Here is a 22,715-nt window from a genome sequence, read left to right as displayed (position 1 = left end):
GGGATTGATACATGAAAAATCTTGCGAGAGAGGAAGCAAGTAAGACAGTGAAGAGAAGAAGCTAATAAAGTAATCATGACTGAGATTACTGCTGTAGATTACCAGAGCTTTTTCCTGCTAGGAGTACTGTAAAATGTAAGAAACACACCTACAAATTGTTCCCATGGGGGACCAGAAACATGGGATATTTATTTAACAATCTCCAACTGGTTCCACATAGGAAAAGGAGTATGTCAAGGCTGTATATTGTGCCCTACTTATTTAATTTCTATGCAGAGTACTTCATGAGAAATGCTGGGCTGGAAGAAGCACAAGCTGGAATCAAAGATTGCGGGGAGAAATATCAATAACCTCAGATATGCAGATGACACCACCCTTATGGCAGAAAGTGAAGAGGAACTCAAAAGCCTCTTAATGAAAGTGAAAGAGGAGAGTTAAAAAGTTGGCTTAAAGCTCAACATTCAGAAAACGAAGGTCATGGCATCTGGTCCCATCACTTCATGGGAAATAGATGGGGAAACAGTGGAAACAGTGTCAGACTATTTTGGGGGGCTCCAAAATCACTGCAGATGGTGATTGCAGCCATGAAATTAAAAGACGCTTATTCCTTGGAAAGAAAGTTATGACCAACCTAGATAGCATATTCAAAAGCAGAGACATTAACTTTGCCAACAAAGGTTCGTCTAGTCAAGGCTATGGTTTATCCAGTGGTCATGTATGGATGTGAGAGTTGGACTGTGAAGAAAGCTGAGTGCCGAAGAATTGATGCTTTTGAACTGTGATGTTGGAGAAGACTCTTGAGAGTCCCTTGGACTGCAAGGAGATCCAACCAGTCCATCCTAAAGGAAATCAATTCTGAATATTCATTGGAAGGACTGATGCTAAAGCTGAAACTCCAATACTTTGGCCACCTCATGCGAAGAGTTGACTCACTGGAAAAGACCCTGATGCTGTGAGGGATTGAGGGAAGAAGGAGAAGGGGATTACAGAAGATGAGATGGCTGGATAGCATCACTGACTCCATGGACATGAGTTTGGGTCAACTCTAGGAGTTGGTGATGGACAGGGAGGCCTGGCATGCTACGATTCATGGGGTCGCAAAGAGTCAGACACGATTAAGTGACTGAACTGAACTGAACTAAACTCTCCATATAAGAAAAACAAAGAAGCTTTAAGTATTACCACTAGCTGGGTTGAGTCAAAAGTATCAGAAACGATTGCCAGCAATTAATTTACTTTTATTAATTCTAAAGACACTGTCTGTCATAATATACAGAGTGGAAATATATCACATTCTACAGAATGTTATTATTGGCAGATTCCAACAATGGTTATAATTATTTTTTGTAAATGAACGGTTTGAGGGGTATTTAGTTAGAGAAAAGTGCTTCTTTCTTCTATATAAATTACCATTCCATACCTGTTCCCAATCCACTTTTTTTTTCTGGTATACTACCTGGAATGGATTGAGTTTTTTCACAGTGGAGCATGGGCCAGACAAGAACCTAATTTCTTAAATTGAGAGAGGAGAAAATTGCTGTTGTGCAGAATAAGGTGTGTTGTCTGGGAAAGGAACAGATGTGTTGGTGTGTCCTGGCTCTCTCATCAATTCCTATTAATTCCTGTATACATAAAGTGAAGGTGTATTGACTACCTTGGAATCTCTATAGGAAAAAAAAATTCAAAAACTGAGAGTAGACTACATGTATGAGATTGATGTGGGAAGCACTGAAAATAATCATTGGAGACAATGCTAAAAATGTTTGGGACCATAACATCAAACCTTTGATAGGCAGTTAATAGCGATTTTGCATATCTACTGATGATGTAATTGGTGTGTACATCAGATATATGTGCATACAGAAGTTCCTGTGAATGTATGCATATCTCAGGTGAGGTGTATAGGTGAATACAAATATATATATGTTATCATATTCCAGAAAAAAAGAGTTTATAAACAAATAAGATGATTGCAAGGCTGTATATGAAGGAAATAGCATGTCTATTTGTATATACTTATGTGAGTAAATATCATCTATGTGATATTTGTTCTAAACAGATTTGAGGGTGTCTATATTATAAACATTAGAGGTATGAAGATGGGTATGATTTGCATGTATAGGTCCCTTGGCTTATGAATTGGTGTTTAATAATGTTTTTTAAAAAGCTAAGACAAGGGTTTAGAACTGGTTTGCATGAGGTGAAAAGTTCAATTTCTGGGCATGCCATTGCCCTTAAAGAAATGTCAGTGTAAGAGGGATAGGGTGGGGAGGGAGGTGAGTTCAGGATGGGAGGGACATATATATACCTGTGGCTGATTCCTGTTGACATATGGCAAAAACCATCACAATATTGTAAAGCAATTATCCTTCAATTAAATAAATTAATTAAAAATAAAGGTAAAGAGTGCAGACTAAAACTGAACTATAGAACAGATCACAGATGACTGAACGCCAAAGAAACTGGCAGTACAGACAGGCCATATTGTTTGACGATAAGCATTAAGGAAAACAAACTGAAGAAAGTCTCTTGAGGTGGGAAGAATTTTGACTAAGATCAAGGAAAATGCTTTCTAAGTAGCTAGAGAATGAGCTAAAACAGCAGTAATGTGTTATTTCTTTACAAATAAAGAGTCAGGTCTGGCTAGACTGATGCCTGTTCAGTGATTTAGTCAAAGTAGAGCACCTGGCATGGAGTTTGAAACCAAGTCATGTAGAACTTGAATGCTATGCTATGGAGTTAAGCCATTATCTTAAGCAACAGGCTGTTGAAGATTTTAACTGGACAAAATGAGACATCTGTTTGAAAAAGATGACTCCAGGTGGGTGCAGAGTCAATGAAAATTTTGAATATGAGAGAAATTGAATATACGCAGGTTAGTTAGAATTTTGTAGCACAGAGATTGAAAGTAATGAAAATATAAGACAGAAAAAAGACAAAGGAGATATGCAAAGAAATATTGGTCATTGGTTGGATAAAAGGTAGGAAATAAGTAATTCAAAGGTTGTGTATTTAACTCGGGTCAAAAGAACAAAAGAAGTGAAGGCTACAGAGGAACAATCTAGCTGACAAGGAGATAAGGAATTATTTTGGAAAGACTTACTTTTAAGGTACATATGAAGAGAAGAGTGGTTCACAACATTGTTGCAATGTTTTCTGGAACACAGCTATAATTCAGAGTTTAAGTCATAGATCTGGGTGTTCTGGTTTGTGAAAACTTGTGAGGTTGGATAGGTGGAAGGAAAAAAGTGAAGCTAGAGAAAAAAATAGCTTCTTTGAGTTCTTTAAAAGTTGGTTTATAACACTATATAAGATGTGCATGTACAATATTATATTTCATGTTCTGTATACACTACAGTGTGCTCACCACTTAATACTTATTTTCTGCACGTCATCATACAGTTGACCTTTGCCCATTTTACCCTTCACCCACCCTTCTTCCTTCTGGTTACCACTACTCTGTTCTCTGTATTTCTGTTTGATTTTGTTTTCATTTTATTTACTCATTTATTCATCTATATTCCTCATATGAATGAAACAATATATTTTTCTTTTTTTCTTTGCCTTATTTCGCTGAGCATAATACCTTCAAGATCCATCCATGTTGTCACAAATAAAAGGATTTCACCTTTTTTTTTAACTGAAAAGTGTTTGATTATAGGTGTGTGTGTACATGTGTATGCATATATATGTATATATATACACACCATATCTTTATCCATTCATCTGTTGATAGACACTTAGGCTGCTTCCATGTCTTGGTTATTGTAAATAATGCTGTGATGAACATGTGATGCATATGCAGCTTTTAATTAGCATTTTCATATTTCTATGATAAATACCTGGAATGGCTGGACCACATGGCAGATGGCCAACACGCACATGAAAAGATGTTCAGCATCACTAATTCTATGGGGAATATGAGTCAAAACCATAATGAGAGACACTACCTCATACCAATCAGAATGTCTATTATCAAAAAGGCAAGAGATAATAAGTGTTGGTGAGGATATGAAGAAAAGATAACCCTCATACACTGCTGGTGGGATTGTAAATTGGTGGAACACTATGAAAAACAGTATGGAAATGGAGGTTACTAAAAAAAAACTAAGGCTGTCTTTTTTTTTTTTTTTTCCATTTGTAAAATCTTACCTATCAAGTCCAATCTACTGTATATTGGTGCTATGTTCTGACACTGAGTAACTCTCTAAGGATTACACTTCTCTATTAAAACCTTTCAGACAAAAAAAGGGGCTCAGTATTTATTGATATGGTCATGGATACTTATACATGTTTATTTCAATTAGGGTTATTTTCAATAATATATAATTCTGTTGGTGAAATATCTGAAACATAAATGTGGAAGAAAAATCATTATATCAACAAAAACTTTGGATAATTGTTTTTATCCATAGGTTTTAAGATACATGCCTAAATTCAGTTTACCTCATTTGAAAAAAAATTTCCAATTTATGTTATGTGATGGAAGTAGATAAACAATAAAATTAATTACAAAATGTTCTCCTGTTTTATTACACATAAGCATTTAGGAAGGATTGCTTGTCATGAAGTTTTCATAACAACTACATCTTGATGGAAATGACATGCCCCTGCTACATTCCCACACTGACCAAGTCCTTCTCTTGCCTTGGTTTATACTTTTCCTCACTAAGCCCAATTCTGACAGGAATTATCTCTACCTACAACGTAACATGATTTCCAGCTCCATAGGTACCAACATCAATCTCCTTCACAATGGAAGATTCGTAGCACCCACTCCCGCATTTGCTTGGTCCGAGCCCCATAAATCAAAGGGTTAATCATGGGAGGCACCAAGAAGTAGAGATTGTCAATGATAATCTGTAGGTGGGGAGCCATATGATAGCATAAAATCTGGGCCAAGACAGAAAAGATAACAGGGGAATAAAAGAGAGCAATGACACAAAGATGAGAGCCACATGTGCTGAAAGCTTTGCCCCGTGCCTCCCAAGAGGGTATCCGAAAGACAGCATGAAGGATCAGCCCATATGACAGAATGATAAAAAACAGATCAAATCCCACAGATGCTACAATAACCATAAGGCCATAGACAATGTGGTCAGAGAGGTCTCCACAGGCTATGTGCACCACAGCCATGTAGGCACAGTATGAGTACGCAATGATGTGAGTTTGGAAGCTTTCCAGTCTTTTCACCAGGATGGGTGCTGGGGTCAGCACTGCCACTGCCCTTGCCAGGACAGTCAGTGCCATCTTCGCAAGCAGGCTGTTACTAAGGACAGTTGTATATCTCAGAGGGTGCCAGATAGCCACAAATCTGTCAAAAGCCATAGCCAGAAGGACCCCAGACTCCATGACATAAAATGATGGGATGAAAAACATCTGTGTGAGGCAGGCATTAAAGCTGATTTCCTTGGCATTCATCCAGAAGATGCCCAGCATGCGGGGCACAGTGACACTGACAAGAGACAGGTCAACAACTGACAGCATGGCCAAGAGGAGAAACATGGGCTCGTGAAGACTCTTCTCCACCCTGATGATACATAAAATGGTGGCATTGCCAATGACAGCAACAACAAACACCAAGAAAAAAGGCACAGAGAACCAGACATGGGAAGATTCCAGGCCAGGAATTCCAGCCAGGACAAATATCAAGGGCTGAGGGATGGAGTTGTTGCAAGAGGACATCCCTCTCCAGACCTCCTCAAGGTCTAATTCCTAGAGAGAAAGAAAGGAGGGACATTTTGAAATCACTGCATCATTTGAAGCTAAAATGCTGGGTACTATAGTAGTTTATGGCGATTAGCAAAATTTACCAACTAGTGAACAAATAAATGTTGCAGCTAATGGAGTTAAGGAAGGAGATAATTCTCAGTTACTTTCTCTGCAGGAGAGAGAAGCAGTCTCAGGGAAAAATTCTCAATAAAAACATACCAACTCTGCTGTGTAAATTCTCCTGTTGACTTGATCCTGTTTAATATTCAATGTATATAAACTTGTAGGAGAGTTTTTTTTTTTTCCCCTCAGAGAACAGGACCTGAAAGGAGACCCAATATATTCATTACAGGCATGACATGGGGATGTGGATGAGCTAGAAAGCATGGTTTTCACTCACGAAGTTGAATATCATCATCCGAAGGTCCTCATTTCTTGAGACTGGGCTTCGTGCTTCAGAATTCTTCTCTGGAGTGTTTTTTTTTCTTTATTTTGACCAATAACCTAGGAAATTTGCTGATCTTACATGTGAAAAATATGGTTTTCTGGAGGAATAACTGATATTTTGAAGGACAAAGGTAGAGTCAAAAATACCTCAATAGATAATAATTTCATATTAAAATTTTATATATATATATTCATGTGTTTTTGTATAGCAACCATAATTTAGAAGTTAATGGTAACATATTTCTATATAAATAAGATTATATTTGTTAAATATGTTAATATACATAACAAATAGAAATACATATTTACAAATTATTTGATGACAGCTATAGGTTAAAGACCATAAAATACTAAATTTCACTATTAAGGTCTGGACTTCACATTTTATTAGAAATATTCCAATTATATAATATTTATAAAAGGCAATCACAGAAAAAATAGAAGCTTCAACAGATGCTTAAAATACAGAGATGAGAAAACATAATACAAAGTTGCTTTAAAAAATAAAAGTACATGGCAAGGGGGAGTGGGACGGAGGCTCTAGAGGAAGGGATATATGTATATATACAGTCCATGAAATTCTCCAAGCCAGCATACTGGAGTGGGTAGCCTATTCCTTCTGCAGCAGATCTTTCCGACCCAGGAATTGAACTGAGGTCTCCTGCACTGCAGGTCAATTCTTTACTAACTGAGCTATCAGGGAAGCCCATGTACACATATAGCTGATACACACTGAGGCACAGTAGAAGCCAACACAACATGGTAGAACAACTATACCACAATAAAAACATACAGTAATATTAACACTGTGTCCTTTTTTTGTTTTCACAAACTTCGATTATTTGTCTTTTTGCCAATTACTTTACTCTAAATACTTAGGATCCCAAAACACAGTGGCAAAAAGTACACAGCTTTTATACATCATAAATTGATTTATGAAGATCTAAGTATTTCATGTATCAACCACCTTTGGTAAAAGGCAAGCCACAGCCAAATGACAGGCAGGTCTCCTAGCAGGTAACTTGGTATAGTAAAAATAATACGGTCTTTAGATAACGCAGCTGTGATACAATTTCAACCCTGCCACTAATTCTATGTGACTTGACCATAAAGTGTCCAAGGCTGTGAGCCTCTTTCCTCATCTCAAAAATGAGATGAGCTTTACCTTGCAAAACTTCTGTGAGAATTAAGTACATCATTAAATCATAAATTGTATAAAATGTACAATGTTTCTGGCCTAATTCTTTTAATGTTTCTGTGCTCTACAAATGCAATTTTCTTCTTTTTTAATAAAGTACAAAGATTAAGTGAGATGTGCCAAAAATAAAGTCCTTTTTGCTTTGTGTTTATGAGGATAATAACTATTATAAGGATAATAACTAGTCTTGAACGGATACCATAAGAAGGACTACATGATGGCCCTGATAAAATATGTAATTTTATCCTTAATCTTTTTCCCCCTTAGATGTGTATTATTTTACCATAGCTATTATCACTAGGTTCTAACAAAGTACAAATAATTTGGCAGCCTGTAAAATCCCATTTCCAAGCCATCTTTCTAAAAAAGCGTTTTAGAAAAGGTTGGAAGGGCCATAAACTTACATTCAACCTCTGTACTTTTCTACCATCGTGTGTTTCCATAAATAACCTTTAATCAGTACTTTATGGATCCTTACCAGAAAGTCATTTCTTCCTGATCTCAGCAATCCATCTCTAATACAATAGGAGACCTCATCTGAGGGCTTGAGTACACTAGAAAACCAGAAACCTGGCAGTGATAATAGAAAAGACGGTGTACTTTAAGCACCATGTCAATTTATCAGCATCCAAGAGAAGGTAATTTGAAAGTTTTCATTTTGCTCATGGCCACTGAGGTCAGCATTAAACATTTCTTAGAACTGCCCCAAAGTAGCCTCCTCTAACAACTTTTCATAAATCTGTCAGGTTCAATGTGTTCAAAATAAGAACTGTGCATTCTATGTCTCTACTCAGTGTTATTGAAAAACATCTTTTGAAAGTGCATTGGTGGTTTTAAAAATACACAGAGAAAAAAATTGAAACATACATTTTCTAAGCAAAATTATATTAAAGAGTTTGTCTTTTTTAAAATTGAAGTATAGCTATTATACAGAGTGAAGTAAGCCAGAAGGAAAAACATAAATACAGTATACTAACGCATATATATGGAATTTAGAAAGATGGTAACAATAACCCGGTGTACGAGACAGCAAAAGAGACACTGATGTATAGAACAGTCTTATGGACTCTGTGGGAGAGGGAGAGGGTGGGAAGATTTGGGAGAATGACATTGAAACATGTAAAATATCATGTAAGAAACGAGTTGCCAGTCCAGGTTCGATGCACGATACTGGATGCTTGGGGCTAGTGCACTGGGATGACCCAGAGGGATGGTATGGGGAGGGAGGAGGGAGGAGGGTTCAGGATGGGGAACACATGTATACCTGTGGCGGATTCATTTTGATATTTGGCAAAACTAATACAATTATGTAAAGTTTAAAACTAAAATAAAATAAAAATAAACAACTTTACAGACCAAAAAAAAAAAATAAAGATAAAAGTATCAGTTCATTTAATCTTAAAAAAATAAATAAAATTGAAGTATAGTTGATTTATATTGTTTAGTTTCAGGTGTACAGCAAAGTGATTCAGTTTTATATATATATATATATTTCCATTTTTACATATTCCTGTTCCTTATAAGTGAGTTCCTTATAGATTACTATAAAATACTGAGTATAGTCCCCCATGATTTTTTGATTCATTGCCTGCTATGGGGAAAAATATATATTTGGTGTCACCAGACATAGATACCTGGCCAAATAAAGAAGGCTAAAATATTTTTAAAGGTGCGTTTTAGTTCAGTAGGAGAAAGAAACCTACCACAAACTCAAAAGAAAAGACAGCCCTGTGAAATTAGAAGCTCACTTTCAGCAGGAGTTTTCAGGTAGAATTTAAATGCTCATCTATCAGGAATAGTATAAATAAAAATTATCCATGTGGTGGTGGCATTAGGATATTATTTGAGCTTTAAGTACTGCCAGCAACAACTATATAAATATTAATCTGAGTAAAGGAAGCATAAATTTAGATTTAAAAATTAGGAAGATACTACTTATTATTTTCTAATGAATGTCATTGGGCAATCTAAAGATTACAGATCTCAATCTTAACTGTACAAGGGTTAGTGACTATGGTATTTAGATGAAAAGATTTGAGAATCTCTTTATCCTATATGACTTTGTGCATCTCAGGATTTTGTACTCTTTTCCCGCCCCGTTTTTCTCTCTTTTCCTAGCATAGTACCTGTAGATGATTGAGAATTTGGTCATAGGGGGACTGGGACCAGCAAAGCCACTGTCCTCTTGAGGTGTGAGGAAGATCTGTTGATGTCCAGAACAAGACTGTCTGAGCTAGAGGCAGATTTATGCTGGTTTGTCCTGGCCCTCCTGAGTCCTTATTGGCCTCTCTGTTAAGCAAGGGACATTATTCAACTTTGCTATTCTGGAGAACAAATCCTAGAGCTAATTAGTGAGGAGAGTACAGATGGATAAGAATCGTTCAGAAGCACTGTAAAACTAATTGCTGGTGTGTTGTGGCATGTGGTATGGTATGGTTTAGGAAGCCCAGTGAGGAGTAAGGATTGAAGAATTATTTAGAATGAAAATTAAAGAACACCTGGGGCAACAACAGGCAGGGCCAAATGCAACTATAATTATATATAAACTGCTATGGCTTGCTTCAAAACCAACAGTTTAAATCATTTTAATTTCCAGTGGCACTGGGACCTCCACAGACAAAACTGAAAGTGAAATTAGAAGTTTTGATTCCCTAGATACAAAAAAGATCCATAAAAAGCTGGCAAAAAAGTATGCAGTAAATAAAATATTTAATTGACTAAATTAAGACCATTGTTTGGTAAATGAGACACGTAAAAAGAAAAATAACAGAGAAGTGAGATTCAAGTAGAAGAAAGAGATGAGCTTTATTTAAAAAAATGCATAATTCTAGGTTTAGGAGAGACTGAGTTTCAGGAAAACTCTTGGCAGACGTCAAAAGCTCAACTTGAGAGTAAATATAAAAGCGGAAGAAATTGCTAACAACTATTTTTTTGCAGGATGTAGTCAAATGTAAATATCCTGGAGACAATGACTGGGGCGCTGTTTGTTCACTATTTCCCCACTGCCTGGCAAATTGTATAAGTCTTCAAATATTTTTTAAATCAGTTAATGCACCACACACACACACACAAAGACACATAAATACACAAAGGTTCTTCATCAATCATCCACTCCAAACTTTAGGCTTAGGGTAAGCAACGGTCATAAAATGTGTGAGCTTGTCAAAATGTTCATCAAGCCAAGTCCTAATGTATATTCAGGGTACTCAAATCAATTTAATTCTTTTCATCATGATGACCTGCCGGGAGCTGGTGAGGCATTCCACTCGTGACAAAGGTCATGAGGAAGGAGGCTCGGCATACGCAAAGGCAGGATCAAGCCTCAGGAGTCCCCCTGGATATTCTCGAGCATCTACCCCCCAAAAACCAGAGTCTGCCTACTTTATTGCTTTGTGCTCTCACCTCTGACTTTACTGGGGGCTGTCCCCCACCACCATCTTGCTCTCTCTGTCAAAGAGTTAACTTACAGCTCCAATTAATAAAGTTCCTGGGCAACTAGGAGTGTTTAAATCCAAACCCCTCAGATGGCTCTCTAACTCGCCTGACAATTTTACCCAGACTCCTACAGCTATGCATACAATTGTTTACAGTCTCCCAGCCTCGAGGCATGGGAAGCTTAAGATATTCAAATAGCTTAGAGCCTCTCAGAGAGTTAGAAACTGTCAGAATAAAACTAGTAAAAGATTTCACTGATGAGCCAATGCTTGTTGCCAAGTTTTCACATCTCCTGAATTGTATCCTTGAATGTGTATTAATTAATATAGTTGGTATGTAGAAAAAATAAGTAGTGGCCTTGGTGTTAGTAACTTTAGACCCTTAAGGTAATAAATTCTTTCCTTTGTTGTAAACCCATTACACATCCACCCTATAGGAATGCAATTTTATCTTTGGAAGATGGCACCAAACCTTAAAATAATTACTCTTAGAGAAAATAAGTCTTACGGTTGATAAGTCTATATCAAGAGTCATAAAATGTTAATAGGCCTTCTGGCCAGAAGATGATGTAAATCACCTAAACCATTTGTATACGATAGATTTGCAGGAAAGAAACCCTGGTTTTTGATAAGGATCAAAGACTGCTGACTTTGCATCCCCTATTATCCTCTATGTGTAACTTAGGGTATATAAGCCCCTGTTGAAAATAAAGCTACGGGCCTCGCTCACCAAAGCTTGGTCTCCCCATGTCATTCTTCCCCTCAATTTCCAGCTGAGTCTCCATCTGGAGTGCGGATATCCTCTGTGACCATTTATTTGCCTGGGCTTCTAAGACCCTCTCGAGAAGGTTTCTAAGGTGGGGCACCTTCTGCTATTCGAGAGGGCTCCTGCAGCCTCCATGGTCAGAGCTAACCTGGTGTCACGGGTTATATTGATTTTCTGCATAAACCAAGCTACTCAGCTTCTTTTCTCCACTGAATTTTCCTACTGAGCTATCCTCATTCTATTACTCTTTACATCTTTGATGAATAAATAAATAAATAGTCGCCGAAGCCATCTCTCCTTCGAATACCCTGGATCAGCTGGGGCTGGACCCCGGCAATGACCATCAACATGGATCAAGTTATCATCATATTGTCCTCGAAAACTTTATAACCTCCTAAAAGTTTTTCTCTAGTCATTCCTTCTACTCTGTCTTAACCCATTTTCTTCATTGCAGCCACAATAATCATTTTAAAATACAAACCTGATTATGTCACTCCTGTGCATAAAATTTCCATTGTCTTCCTTTTGTTTTTAGGATAAAATTGTGAATTCTTAGCATGCCTACACCATGCTCTCATGCAACTCTCTTAGCTGTCCTCAGCACTCTTCATTCCACTCTGTACTGCATCCCATGAATGGACCTCCTTCAGTTCTTCAAATGTAAGATGACTTTGCCTATCTAAATATTTATCTTAAAGTCTACCTTAAATCCACACATGTTCACATATACTGTTCTCTCTCTAACACCACCCCAACATTTTCTCTTGCTTCCCTCAGCTAGTTATCTCCCATTCAACACTCACATAAATGTCTTGTTAAAGGAAACTTTCCTTGATTCCCCTAGACCAGAACAAAACTGATGTTAGTTGCCTTTATAAAAATCCATGTTTCTACTTGATAGCACTTGGTATCCAATGTAGCCATGCATTTGAACATTACCTACTTAAGTCATGTCACCTCAACCAGAATATAAACTCCCTGACACATGGATTTCTTTTTTGCTCACCTCTCATTAGAATCTATCACAACCTGGCACATTTTAGCCACTCCATAAATATTCTTTTGTTGTATGAATATATGAATAAGCTGTATATCTTCTCCCCATTGACTAGAATTTAATGCAGGGATCCTGGCTGTATAATTGTGTGGTTGTTATTATCTTATAGACACACGCCCCAGGAAACAAACTCACTCAGAAGGACAGTGTGGATAGTGGAGTACAGTTTATTACACCGGTGGGTCCAAGGCAGAGTTTCCTCTTTAGCCAGGGACCCTGACTGACTTTTGTGAAAATCTTATATAGCTTAAGTGTACTGCACAAGCCCACATTCCCAAATTCCTTAAACCTAGGCTGGAAAGTGTTAAAGGGAGATTCAATCAGGTTACAGCCATGATTCATAATCAGAAGGGTCAGCTGGTTATATATTGTAGCCTACACCAATGGGAGCCATAAAGATTACAAAGGTGATTGACTATATAGGAGATTATTACATTCTTTTTGGTGACAGGAAATCTTGGTATGGAATCTGGTGTTGATCAGTCCAGGAGGCCAGACTGGCCATAGGTATGCCATCCCCATGGCTACTAGGCATGTAGTCCAAAGTTCACTGAAAGTGCAAAATGGAATTTCCTTCTTTTTCAAGATAGAGTCAGTTCGGCCTGTTCCTTTCCTCTTCAATTATTGTTGATCATCTGCAATTTGAGAGCCATTGATAGATAACCGATAAAAGCTAAATGCTTAGTTCATATTTCCCAATCTAACACATAAACAATCTTGTTTAACATATAGGAAATATATTACCTTGTCAGGAAATGTTTTTTAATTAGATTCAATGATCCATTATACTACAAAATTTAATTAAAAAAATACAACTTGAAGGTCAAGACTTTAAAATTTACTTTCTGGAAACATCCAACATAATCACAAACATTCTTAAAGATTAAATTTCCCTAGAGATTCTCTTAAGCCTGGGAGAGATTCCTTTGTCATTGAATTTTTCTCCATTATTTTACAAAAATATCATTAAAACTTATCTTTATATTTTTAATTCAGTACTTTAATTATAACTATTACAAAATAGGAGCTCTGAAACATGACAAGTGAATTCCACACCTTATGGCTTCATTGATAAAGAAGCATTCATTGAACACACATGTTCATAGGACACTGAGAGGTGTTAGAGACAAAAGTAAATAAAGGATAGTCTTTAACCATGGGATTAACTACTTTCATTTTTTAAAAAATATATACTTCACCACTTTATCAACAGGTGATGTTGAGAAAATTACTTAATCTCTCTAAGTCTAAATTACTCATTTGTGAAATCAGACTAACATTCTGATGATTATGGTGATAATTATATAATTTGAATTACATATATGTGTGTGCAAACATGTAAATATATATTAACATTATATAAATATTAATAAAATATTAATAATATATTATATATATATTTTTATTGCAGTTGTTTTAGTTGCTAAATTGTGTCAGACTCTTTTACAACCCTATGAACTGTAGCCCACCAGGCTCCTGTCCATGGGATTTCCCAGGCAAGAATACTGGAGTGGGTTACCATTTCCTTCTCCAAGCAATCTTCCTGATCCAGGAAGTGAACCCACATCTCCTGTATTTTTACCACTAAGCCATTAGGGAAGCATATGTGTGTGTGTGTGTGTGTGTGTGTGTGTGTGTGTGTGTGTGTGTGTGTATACATATATTTAAATGAGACATATATGTCTCACAAAGTCAGGCATTCAATATACAAAAATTATACATGTCTGTATAATCCACAATGTTAACTAATGTATGTTTATTAAAAGCTTACTGTGTGGTACTATTTAGTGTATCTTACATGCTTTCTCTCATTCAATCCTTAAAACTTTATGGAAAAGACAATGTCATGATCCCTGTTTTATTATGAAAACAAAGCCCAGAAAGTTTTATCAAAGTGTCTGGGTACACGAAGACAGCAAATGGTAAAGCTGAAACATGAACCCAGGCCCTCTCATTCTAGAGTCAATGCATTTAACCTCTAACTATACTGTAAGTTGAAGTGGCAAAAGTACAACATATCATTTCATTTTTTACAATAATGACAGGAAGAATTTCTGTTTAGTTTGAGTCAAGGAAACAATCTTTCTGAGGACTTTAAACACAAGCTGTATCTTGAAGGATAACTGAATCCTCTCCAGGTAAGAAAGAGGACGGAACAGAGAAGAACATTGTAAACAAAAACACAAAGATATGACGAAAACTACTGTTTGAATAAAAGTGAGAATTTTAATGAACAGTATAAAGAGTATACATGATATATAAGAAGGATAAGAGAAACAGTAGAAAAGGTAATTCATAAAGCTCTGCTTTGCCATCCTGGAGCTTCCATGGGTCTGACACAATTACTCGCTTGTTTTAAATTGTTAGGAGGATAACTATGGTCTCAATGTAGAGAATGTACTGAACATAGTAATCAAAAGTTAGTTCCTTGAAGATATCAGTGGAAACTGTTGAAATGTTATAATAGAAATGATAAAAGCTTAAACAATGGCATTTAATAGAGTCAAGGAGGAATGGAGAACTTAGATGTTAACCTCTATGAAGCTCTGAGACTAAAGAGATGGCAAATAGTGAGAAAAGAAAAAAAGTACAAATAATACTTTAGGAGTAGTAAATCACACAGAGAAACCAGGTCAAGGAAGTTCAGCATGTAACTCTAAGTACCTCTGTTACCAAACCAAACTCTAGTCCGCTTACACACAAGCAGTAAAGCCAATCTACAGACACCAGGTTGTGGTGAAGAAAGCACTTATTGTAGGGCACCAAACAGGAGTCTGGGATAGTTAACGTCCAAAACTCCCCAGTGGTTTCTGCAGACCATTTTTAAAGGCAAGGTGAGGGAGAGGAGCTGCAGGGATTTTGGTTAGCTCATGAGCAATTCTCTAATTACCTGATGGTGAGGTAACAGGGCAGTGTCACAAGGGTTAACATTATCAGTCCTCAGGCTCTGGTAGGTCTGGAGGCTAATGCCTGTGGTCGTCAAGTAGTTAATTTCTTCCATTTGGTGGGGGTTTTAACATCAGCAAAGCAACTCAGTAAATGTGCATTAGATACTGTTATCTAGGTACTTCTGAGAGGATCTAAAGTAGAGGATATGGGGGAAGGGTCTACCCCAGAAGGCCCCACAAGGTACTGCTCAGTTACACCTCTAGAGTAATTTCCATTTTTTTTGTAAGCCAAGAAGTGAAGGAATGAAAAGTAACAAATATTTGATTTTTTCCAGTAAAATATTTATATTCCTTTTAATAATTTCATTTTCAATATCAGCAGTAGCATAATCACTACAAATTTAAATTGAGTTATTTGTAATAATAGACTTCGTCTCTGAACAAGGACTTGTTACATATAAATACCAGCATACCTGAATCTAGCTCAGTGGGCTGCCAATGCCCTGGGCAAACTCCCAAGTATGTAACATCAAACATAAAGCGATTTTGTTTTCAGGATAAAGGTTTAGAAATCCCATGTTGGTTCAGGTAACAAAATAATTGCAGACACATGTTACTCTTGGTGGAGAGAGAATACTCTATGAGCAATACAATGCTTACAGACCTGTGGACTTGATTATTTATAGCAATGTTGAACTTTTCCACATTTCTACTTGACAGCTTGTCCAGTTTGTCAGTTTGTAGGAATAAAACACAATTGTTGTATTCAGAGGACATCAACCCTGATATATTGCCTCTTCTATGGATATTTACAGTCATTGGAAAAGACTGATGCTGGGAGGGATTGGGGGCAGGAGGAGAAGGGGACAACAGAGGATGAGATGGCCAGATGGCATCACTGACTCAATGGAAGTGAGTCTGAGTGAACTTCAGGAGTTGGTGATGGACAGGGAGGCCTGGCGTGCTGCGATTCATGGGGTTGCAAAGAGCTGGACACGACTGAGCAACTGAACTGAACTGAACTGATACTTTATGTGGAATCCTCTGAGGTTTTAATGGATTTCCTTCCTTTTAAAATCATTCCCTATTTGAAAATAAACTGCTACCCCAGTTAACACCATAAACGATCACTAGCAACATAAAAAGAAAAGAGTCCCTTTAAGTTATCAGGTTATAAGTAAGCTCCCAAAAATTCAAAGGCACACAGAATATATTAAGTGTGCTAGTTTAATTAGAATTGAGAAATTTCTATCATGTATGGTCATTCTTCCCCATTAAAATCTGATAAGATGTCTGATACCAGTGGAAAAGGCATCATGTCAGTTATGAAAAAGGGATAAATCATTTATATTCTTCTCTCCTTATTCTTACACCATCTGTGCAAACAATTTCAGTATAATCGAGCAACCTTTACTCTTAGAGAACTAAGAACACGGTCTTGAATTTTCTTGGTCCTTATACCATAAACAATGGGGTTAAGAAAAGGTGGTACCAGAAGGTATATATTGGCAATGAAGATATGAATATGGGGGGCCACACTGTGGCCAAAACGGTGAGTGAGGAAGGTAAAGACAGCTGTGGAGTAGAAAACGAGAATGACACAGACATGGGAGCCACAAGTACCTAGGGCTTTAAGACTTGCTTCCCGCGATGGAAGATGAAAGACTGCACGAAGGATTAGGACATAAGACACAGCAATGAATAACCCATCACAGGAACCAATGAAAGAGGCCACACTGAGGCTGTAACGCTTGGTGGGCCCTGTGTCCACACACGCCAGCTTCACCACAGCCATGAACTCACAGTAGGTGTGGGCAATGATTCGAGTCCTGCAGTAGGGCAGCTGTCTGAGCAGGACAGGATGTGGGGAAAAGAAGGCCACTCCCCGCAGTACCACAGAAGCTCCCATTTTAGCGATGCGAGTGTGGGTGAGAATGGTGGTGTGGCGCAGTGGATGGCAAATGGCCACATAACGGTCAATGGCCATGGACAAAAAGAAGCCTGATTCCATAGCAGTAAAACTATGAATGAAGAACATTTGGGTCAGGCAGGCATCAAAGGCAATGTCCTGGGCTCCAAGCCAGAAGAGACAGAGCATGCGAGGCAGTGTAGACGTGGAGAGGACCAGGTCAGTGACTGAGAGCATGCACAGAAAGAGAAACATAGGCTCGTGGAGGCTTCGCTCTGTCCTCACCACGGCCAGAATGGTCATGTTCCCCACCACCGCCACCACATACATGGAGCAGAAGGGAATCCCAATCCAGACATGCAGGTGCTCTAGTCCTGGGATGCCCATCAGCAAGAAAGTGTCTGCAGATGTTTGGGATTTATTGGCTGGTCCCATTGCTCTGCTGCTTTCTGTCTCTTGCTGATAGAATCCTCCTTTTTATGCAAAAAGCTTTGTGCCAAGATCATCACAACCAAATCTGGCAACAAACGAAAAACAAGCCTGGAAGATCCCAAAGCATCACATTAGAAAACATCCAAGGTTACACTTCAGGGTGAAAAAATTTAGTAACACTAATTACTAAAATAAAAACCTTGCAACCAGACACAAAATACTAACCCTAAATCAAGTCATGAATCTCACACATTTAAGAACAAAACAAACTCTAAATCTGTTAACAATCTAAGTATAGTAAAATTCAATACTACTTTTTAAATTCACAATTTGGTTTCAACTTAAGTCAAATTATCTTTTGATAAACAATATCAGGCTTTATAAATGGAAAGGATCTAAGATCTCATCTAACCCAATTTTCTTCTTAATATCATTCTGAGATATAATATTCTAGGACATGTCTGAAGTACTTTCTGAGAGTACATACGCTCAGGTATGATTACTCATTTCCTAGTTATTACACATGTTCCTAGTACTGTTACAGAACGTATCCTCAGGAGGTGTGAAACAGTACTGCCTTTTCCATGGAGCTCTACAGATTTATCTATCTTGTGCATAAAAGTCTTCACAAAATGTGAGCTTTAACAGTCATACCTTTATTAAGTTCTCTCCTTTTCAGTGAAATAGTCCTAATTGACATACCTGCTTATTTTAACTTTAATTTTCAAAAATCCTAACTTTCTACCTTAATTCTTCTCTTCAGTCCAGTTCAGTTCAGTTCAGTTGCTCAGTCGTGTCTGACTCTTTGTGACCCCATGAATTGCAGCATGCCAGGCCTCCCTGTCCATCACCAACTCCCGGAGTTCACTCAAACTCATGGCCATCGAGTTGGTAATGCCATCCAGCCATCTCATCCTCTGTCATCCCCTTCTACTCCTGCCCCCAATCCCTCCTAGCATCAGAGTATTTTCCAATGAGTGAACTCTTCGCATGAGGTGGCCAAAGTACTGGAGTTTCAGCTTCAGCATCATTCCTTCCAAAGAACATCCAGGACTGATCTCCTTTAGGATGGACTGGTTGGATGTCCTTGCAGTCCAAGGGACTCTCAAGAGTCTTTTCCAACACCACAGTTCAAAAGCATCAATTCTTCGGCACTCAGCTTTCTTCACAGTACATCCCCCAATATGCCTTGTTTCTTACTTTGATCACTTCTGTCTGAACATACAGATCATTACAAAGATCCATGTACTTGGTACCAGTTTTGATTCATACATTATTAGCATGATTTCAGTTACTATCATTGTTTAAATGAAGTAAGGAAAGAAAGTAAGACTTAGTCATCCTAACATGAAAAAATATATATATATATTTTCCTGGAATCTTTGTATATGTTCATTTGTAGCTGGAAAAACAATGTGAACTAAATATCATTTTTCAAATTTTATCAATTAAAACATAGTACCCCAGAGTGTTATGGATAATGCAATGGCCTCACCGAAAGAATGGCTGAGACATCAGAGTGCTAACATAACTGCATGACTGCAAAGTTCACACTATTTCCATTACACCCAAATCAGTATTTGCTGTCACAGATGTTAAGTAATAGTAAAATATAACCAACAAAGAATTTTCATAATTTTAAAGTCATATTTGTTAAGACACTTTTGAGTGAGTGTTTCAACATTTGCCTTTTTCATTTAAACTTGATAATCTATAGAGTATTATTTTAGATATTACTTTAAATAACCATTGTGTCTCCTTTATTATTATTAAGCATCTATCAATATTCACACCCTGAATTAAATGATTATTGTCTACCAATTTTAAAGGTATTTATTCTACATCTACAATGAAGCAATTGAAATCTAATTTGAAATAAGAATAGACCAACAACAACATTCTTTTTATCATCCTAGAAAATTGTGTTTAACCATTCTAATATACTCTACATAATATCCATAAATTAGAAATGGATCTGTTGAGGTAAATGTAATTACAAATATTGAGTCCTATTTACTTCATTGTAATTTATAGTCTGATCAAGTGTCATCAAAACTGGAATATGACTTACATTACCCAGCATTTTGGGAGGAATGTAGACCTTGTTAAACTGACTATATATTGTATTAGAAATATTCCCAGTGTCTTCTGAAAAGTTTTCCAGCCTGACCTGAGCTCTGTAAATGATCATTTATTTAATACTTTAAATGACCATGATCTTTGACTTAGAAGAAATAAAGTTCAATAAATCTTGAAATGTATCACATCATAAGTAATGGTATAACTTGTTTTCATCTTTTTTTTCCCTTCCATCTGATTATTTTCACTATCACAGGTTCTTCCTATGCCCTTTTATTAAATGCATGTATTTCCATAAAAACTTTTAGTTGTGCTCTATATACTGATTATGGGCTTCCCTGGTGGCTCAGATGGTAAAAAATCCACCTGCAATGTGGGAGACCTGGGTTTGATCCCTGGGTTGGGAAGATCCCTTGGAGGAGGCAATGGCAATCCACTCCAGCATTCCTGCCTGGAGAATCCCCATGGACAGCGGAGCCTGGTGGGCTACCGTCCATGGGGTCACAAAGAATCAGATACAACTGAGCAACTAAGCACACAGCACAGCACATACACTGATTACATCTTTTTCTCGGTTTCCGCAACTGTAAAGTGGAGAAAATAAATGCTGTTAATGCATGTTAACAGATTAGCACATTATCTTACACAGAACATTTTAAGATATTATTTCTGTACCTCCTATAGGGGTAACAACTAACTTCTAACTATTCCCCAAATACAACATGCTTCTTTGTGAAATTGTGCCTTTTTCACATACTTCTCTGTTTGTAATGTTCCTCCCCCTCCTTTTTATTAACTTCCTTTTGCAAACCACTGTTCTTGCAGTAGTATCTAGGTCAAAAGTAATATTCTTCCTCCCACAGACATTCGCCATGACTGATCAACATCTAATGCTGACTGGGAGGAACATGGCTCTTCCTTGCTGAGAGTTGAATCTGACCTCAAAGCTTATCCTGGTCAAGGAGTTAAATGCTACTTTAACTCTTATTTGAGGTGTCTATGACCATATATATGCTCCATATACTTTAGATAATCAACAGAGTTCACTACACCTTTTTAGTGTTTTACATGTCTACAAGATTTACTCTTAACTTTACTAAGAGTATTTTTGAAGAGATGGACATTACCTCTTTGAGGAAGGGTCTCATAATTTAAATGCAGATGTTTGAATGTAGCCACCTTCTCTCTTTTACTGTCCTGTATCTCTATCAACTCACCCAAATTAGAAACTCAGAGTAATCTAGACAGCCATCTTGCATGAGAGCAGGTGCTAAGAAGTGTGGTCATTGAATATCAGCTGGATTATACCCAGCATCAAATCCCACTGGATTTAACAGTGTAGGTGGCAGGGGAATCAGTGGTCCTCCAGGATATGGGGCCTTTTCTCAAACTACAAGACTTAAATTAATTAATATTAACTATCCCATAAGGTAACACATAAGGATATTATTATTTCCCAAAGGTTTTCTGAGTGCTTTGATATGAAATATATTTGTGGGAAAATATTAGGAAACCTCAGAACAATAAGAAAGTATTATGTTCATATACTGAGAGGTCATCACTTTCTGCGCCTATGTTTAATGCTAAAAAACCCTTCTTTCACTGATCTTCAAAACAACTTTTGTAAATAGGAAATTACCACTAAAAAGTCAAGGAAGTAGTGAGACCATTAGATTAAATGATTTAAGTAAAATTTTTATAGCAAATGAAGGGCGATTTTAGGAACTGAATCCAGATATCTCTAGTTCCACATCTTATTAACTTAATCACTATATGACCAAGATTTAAAACTGAAGTATGCCTGAATTAAAGTCTATAAATTCCATGGATTATAACTGATAACATCCCAAAGGACCAACAAGAACCTTTATAGTCTTGTTGGTTCTTGGCATCACTTTCCGCTACACAGCTCATCTTTAAGTTTCCCTGAGTCTCGACCAGTCCAGACTATCTTTCACTGTCTCCTTTAAGATTCTGATTCATGTTTTTGCTTCTATGTCTGATACTTCCCTAGGCTTTTTCATTTCCTATTCATTTTAAGGTTATGATGGAATGTCACTGCTTCAATAAGGACTACTATTCTTTTATACTAAATTATGTTTATCTGTTATATTTCTACTGCAATTTGTATTTTTCCACTTTCTCATTCATCATATTGGTAAATATTTTTAAATGACAGACGCCAGTCCAGATGTTCAGCATACAATCACACAGGTTGTGATCTAAATAACCACGGGGACACCAATCTAATAGCCTCTGATATGAATGGTCTCTAGATCAGAGAGGCCCATATACAGAAGCAATCTTTGGCTTATTTTTATAACAGAGATCTCAAGCTTGCACTTTTCTAAAAAGATGGCTAGAGAAAAATATCATCTACAACCAAGTGACTGGTCTTATTTTGAATTCATATTCACTATATCAAGTGGGCCCCTAATAATACATTTAATTTTGAAGTCTTTTAATTTCTGTCACCTCAAAATTATTTCCTGTATTCTTTTAATCCAAACCTCTGTCACACTTCCCCTAACTTCACTCTTAGATGATAAACTAGATTCCACTTTCACTGAGAAAAAATAAGCAAGAGAAGATCCCATCAACATGTTTACCAACATGTCTATCTATCTGCCTCTGAGCTCATGTATTACTACTGACTTGCTGCTACTATGAATGGACTGTCAACTTCTCCACTTGTGCAATATATCCTTCCCTGTCTTGCAACTCAACTATTTTGCTTTTGCTTTTTTTGTTGTTGTTGTTATGCTTTCTCATGGGTAACATCATTGTCTTTCT

The 22,715-nt window shown here is 37.1% G+C and overlaps 2 protein-coding genes across 2 annotated transcripts; both read right to left on the bottom strand.

Moving 5' to 3' along the window:
- Positions 1–4,691: 4,691 nt before the first annotated feature.
- On the bottom strand, positions 4,692–6,254 carry LOC109568971 (olfactory receptor 52K1-like). Its single transcript, XM_070803173.1, has one exon. It carries the CDS (start codon positions 5,683–5,685, stop codon positions 4,741–4,743), a length of 945 nt encoding a protein of 314 aa, XP_070659274.1. The 5' UTR covers positions 5,686–6,254; the 3' UTR covers positions 4,692–4,740.
- A 10,207-nt stretch (positions 6,255–16,461) lies between these two features.
- Positions 16,462–17,892, bottom strand: LOC109568970 (olfactory receptor 52D1-like). The gene has a single exon (XM_070803172.1). It carries the CDS (start codon positions 17,844–17,846, stop codon positions 16,893–16,895), a length of 954 nt encoding a protein of 317 aa, XP_070659273.1. The 5' UTR covers positions 17,847–17,892; the 3' UTR covers positions 16,462–16,892.
- Positions 17,893–22,715: the final 4,823 nt, after the last annotated feature.

Source organism: Bos indicus, chromosome 15 (assembly GCF_029378745.1).
Source record: "Bos indicus isolate NIAB-ARS_2022 breed Sahiwal x Tharparkar chromosome 15, NIAB-ARS_B.indTharparkar_mat_pri_1.0, whole genome shotgun sequence".
In the NCBI taxonomy this organism is placed as follows: domain Eukaryota; kingdom Metazoa; phylum Chordata; class Mammalia; order Artiodactyla; family Bovidae; genus Bos; species Bos indicus.
This window is presented reverse-complemented; position numbering and strand designations above follow the sequence as displayed.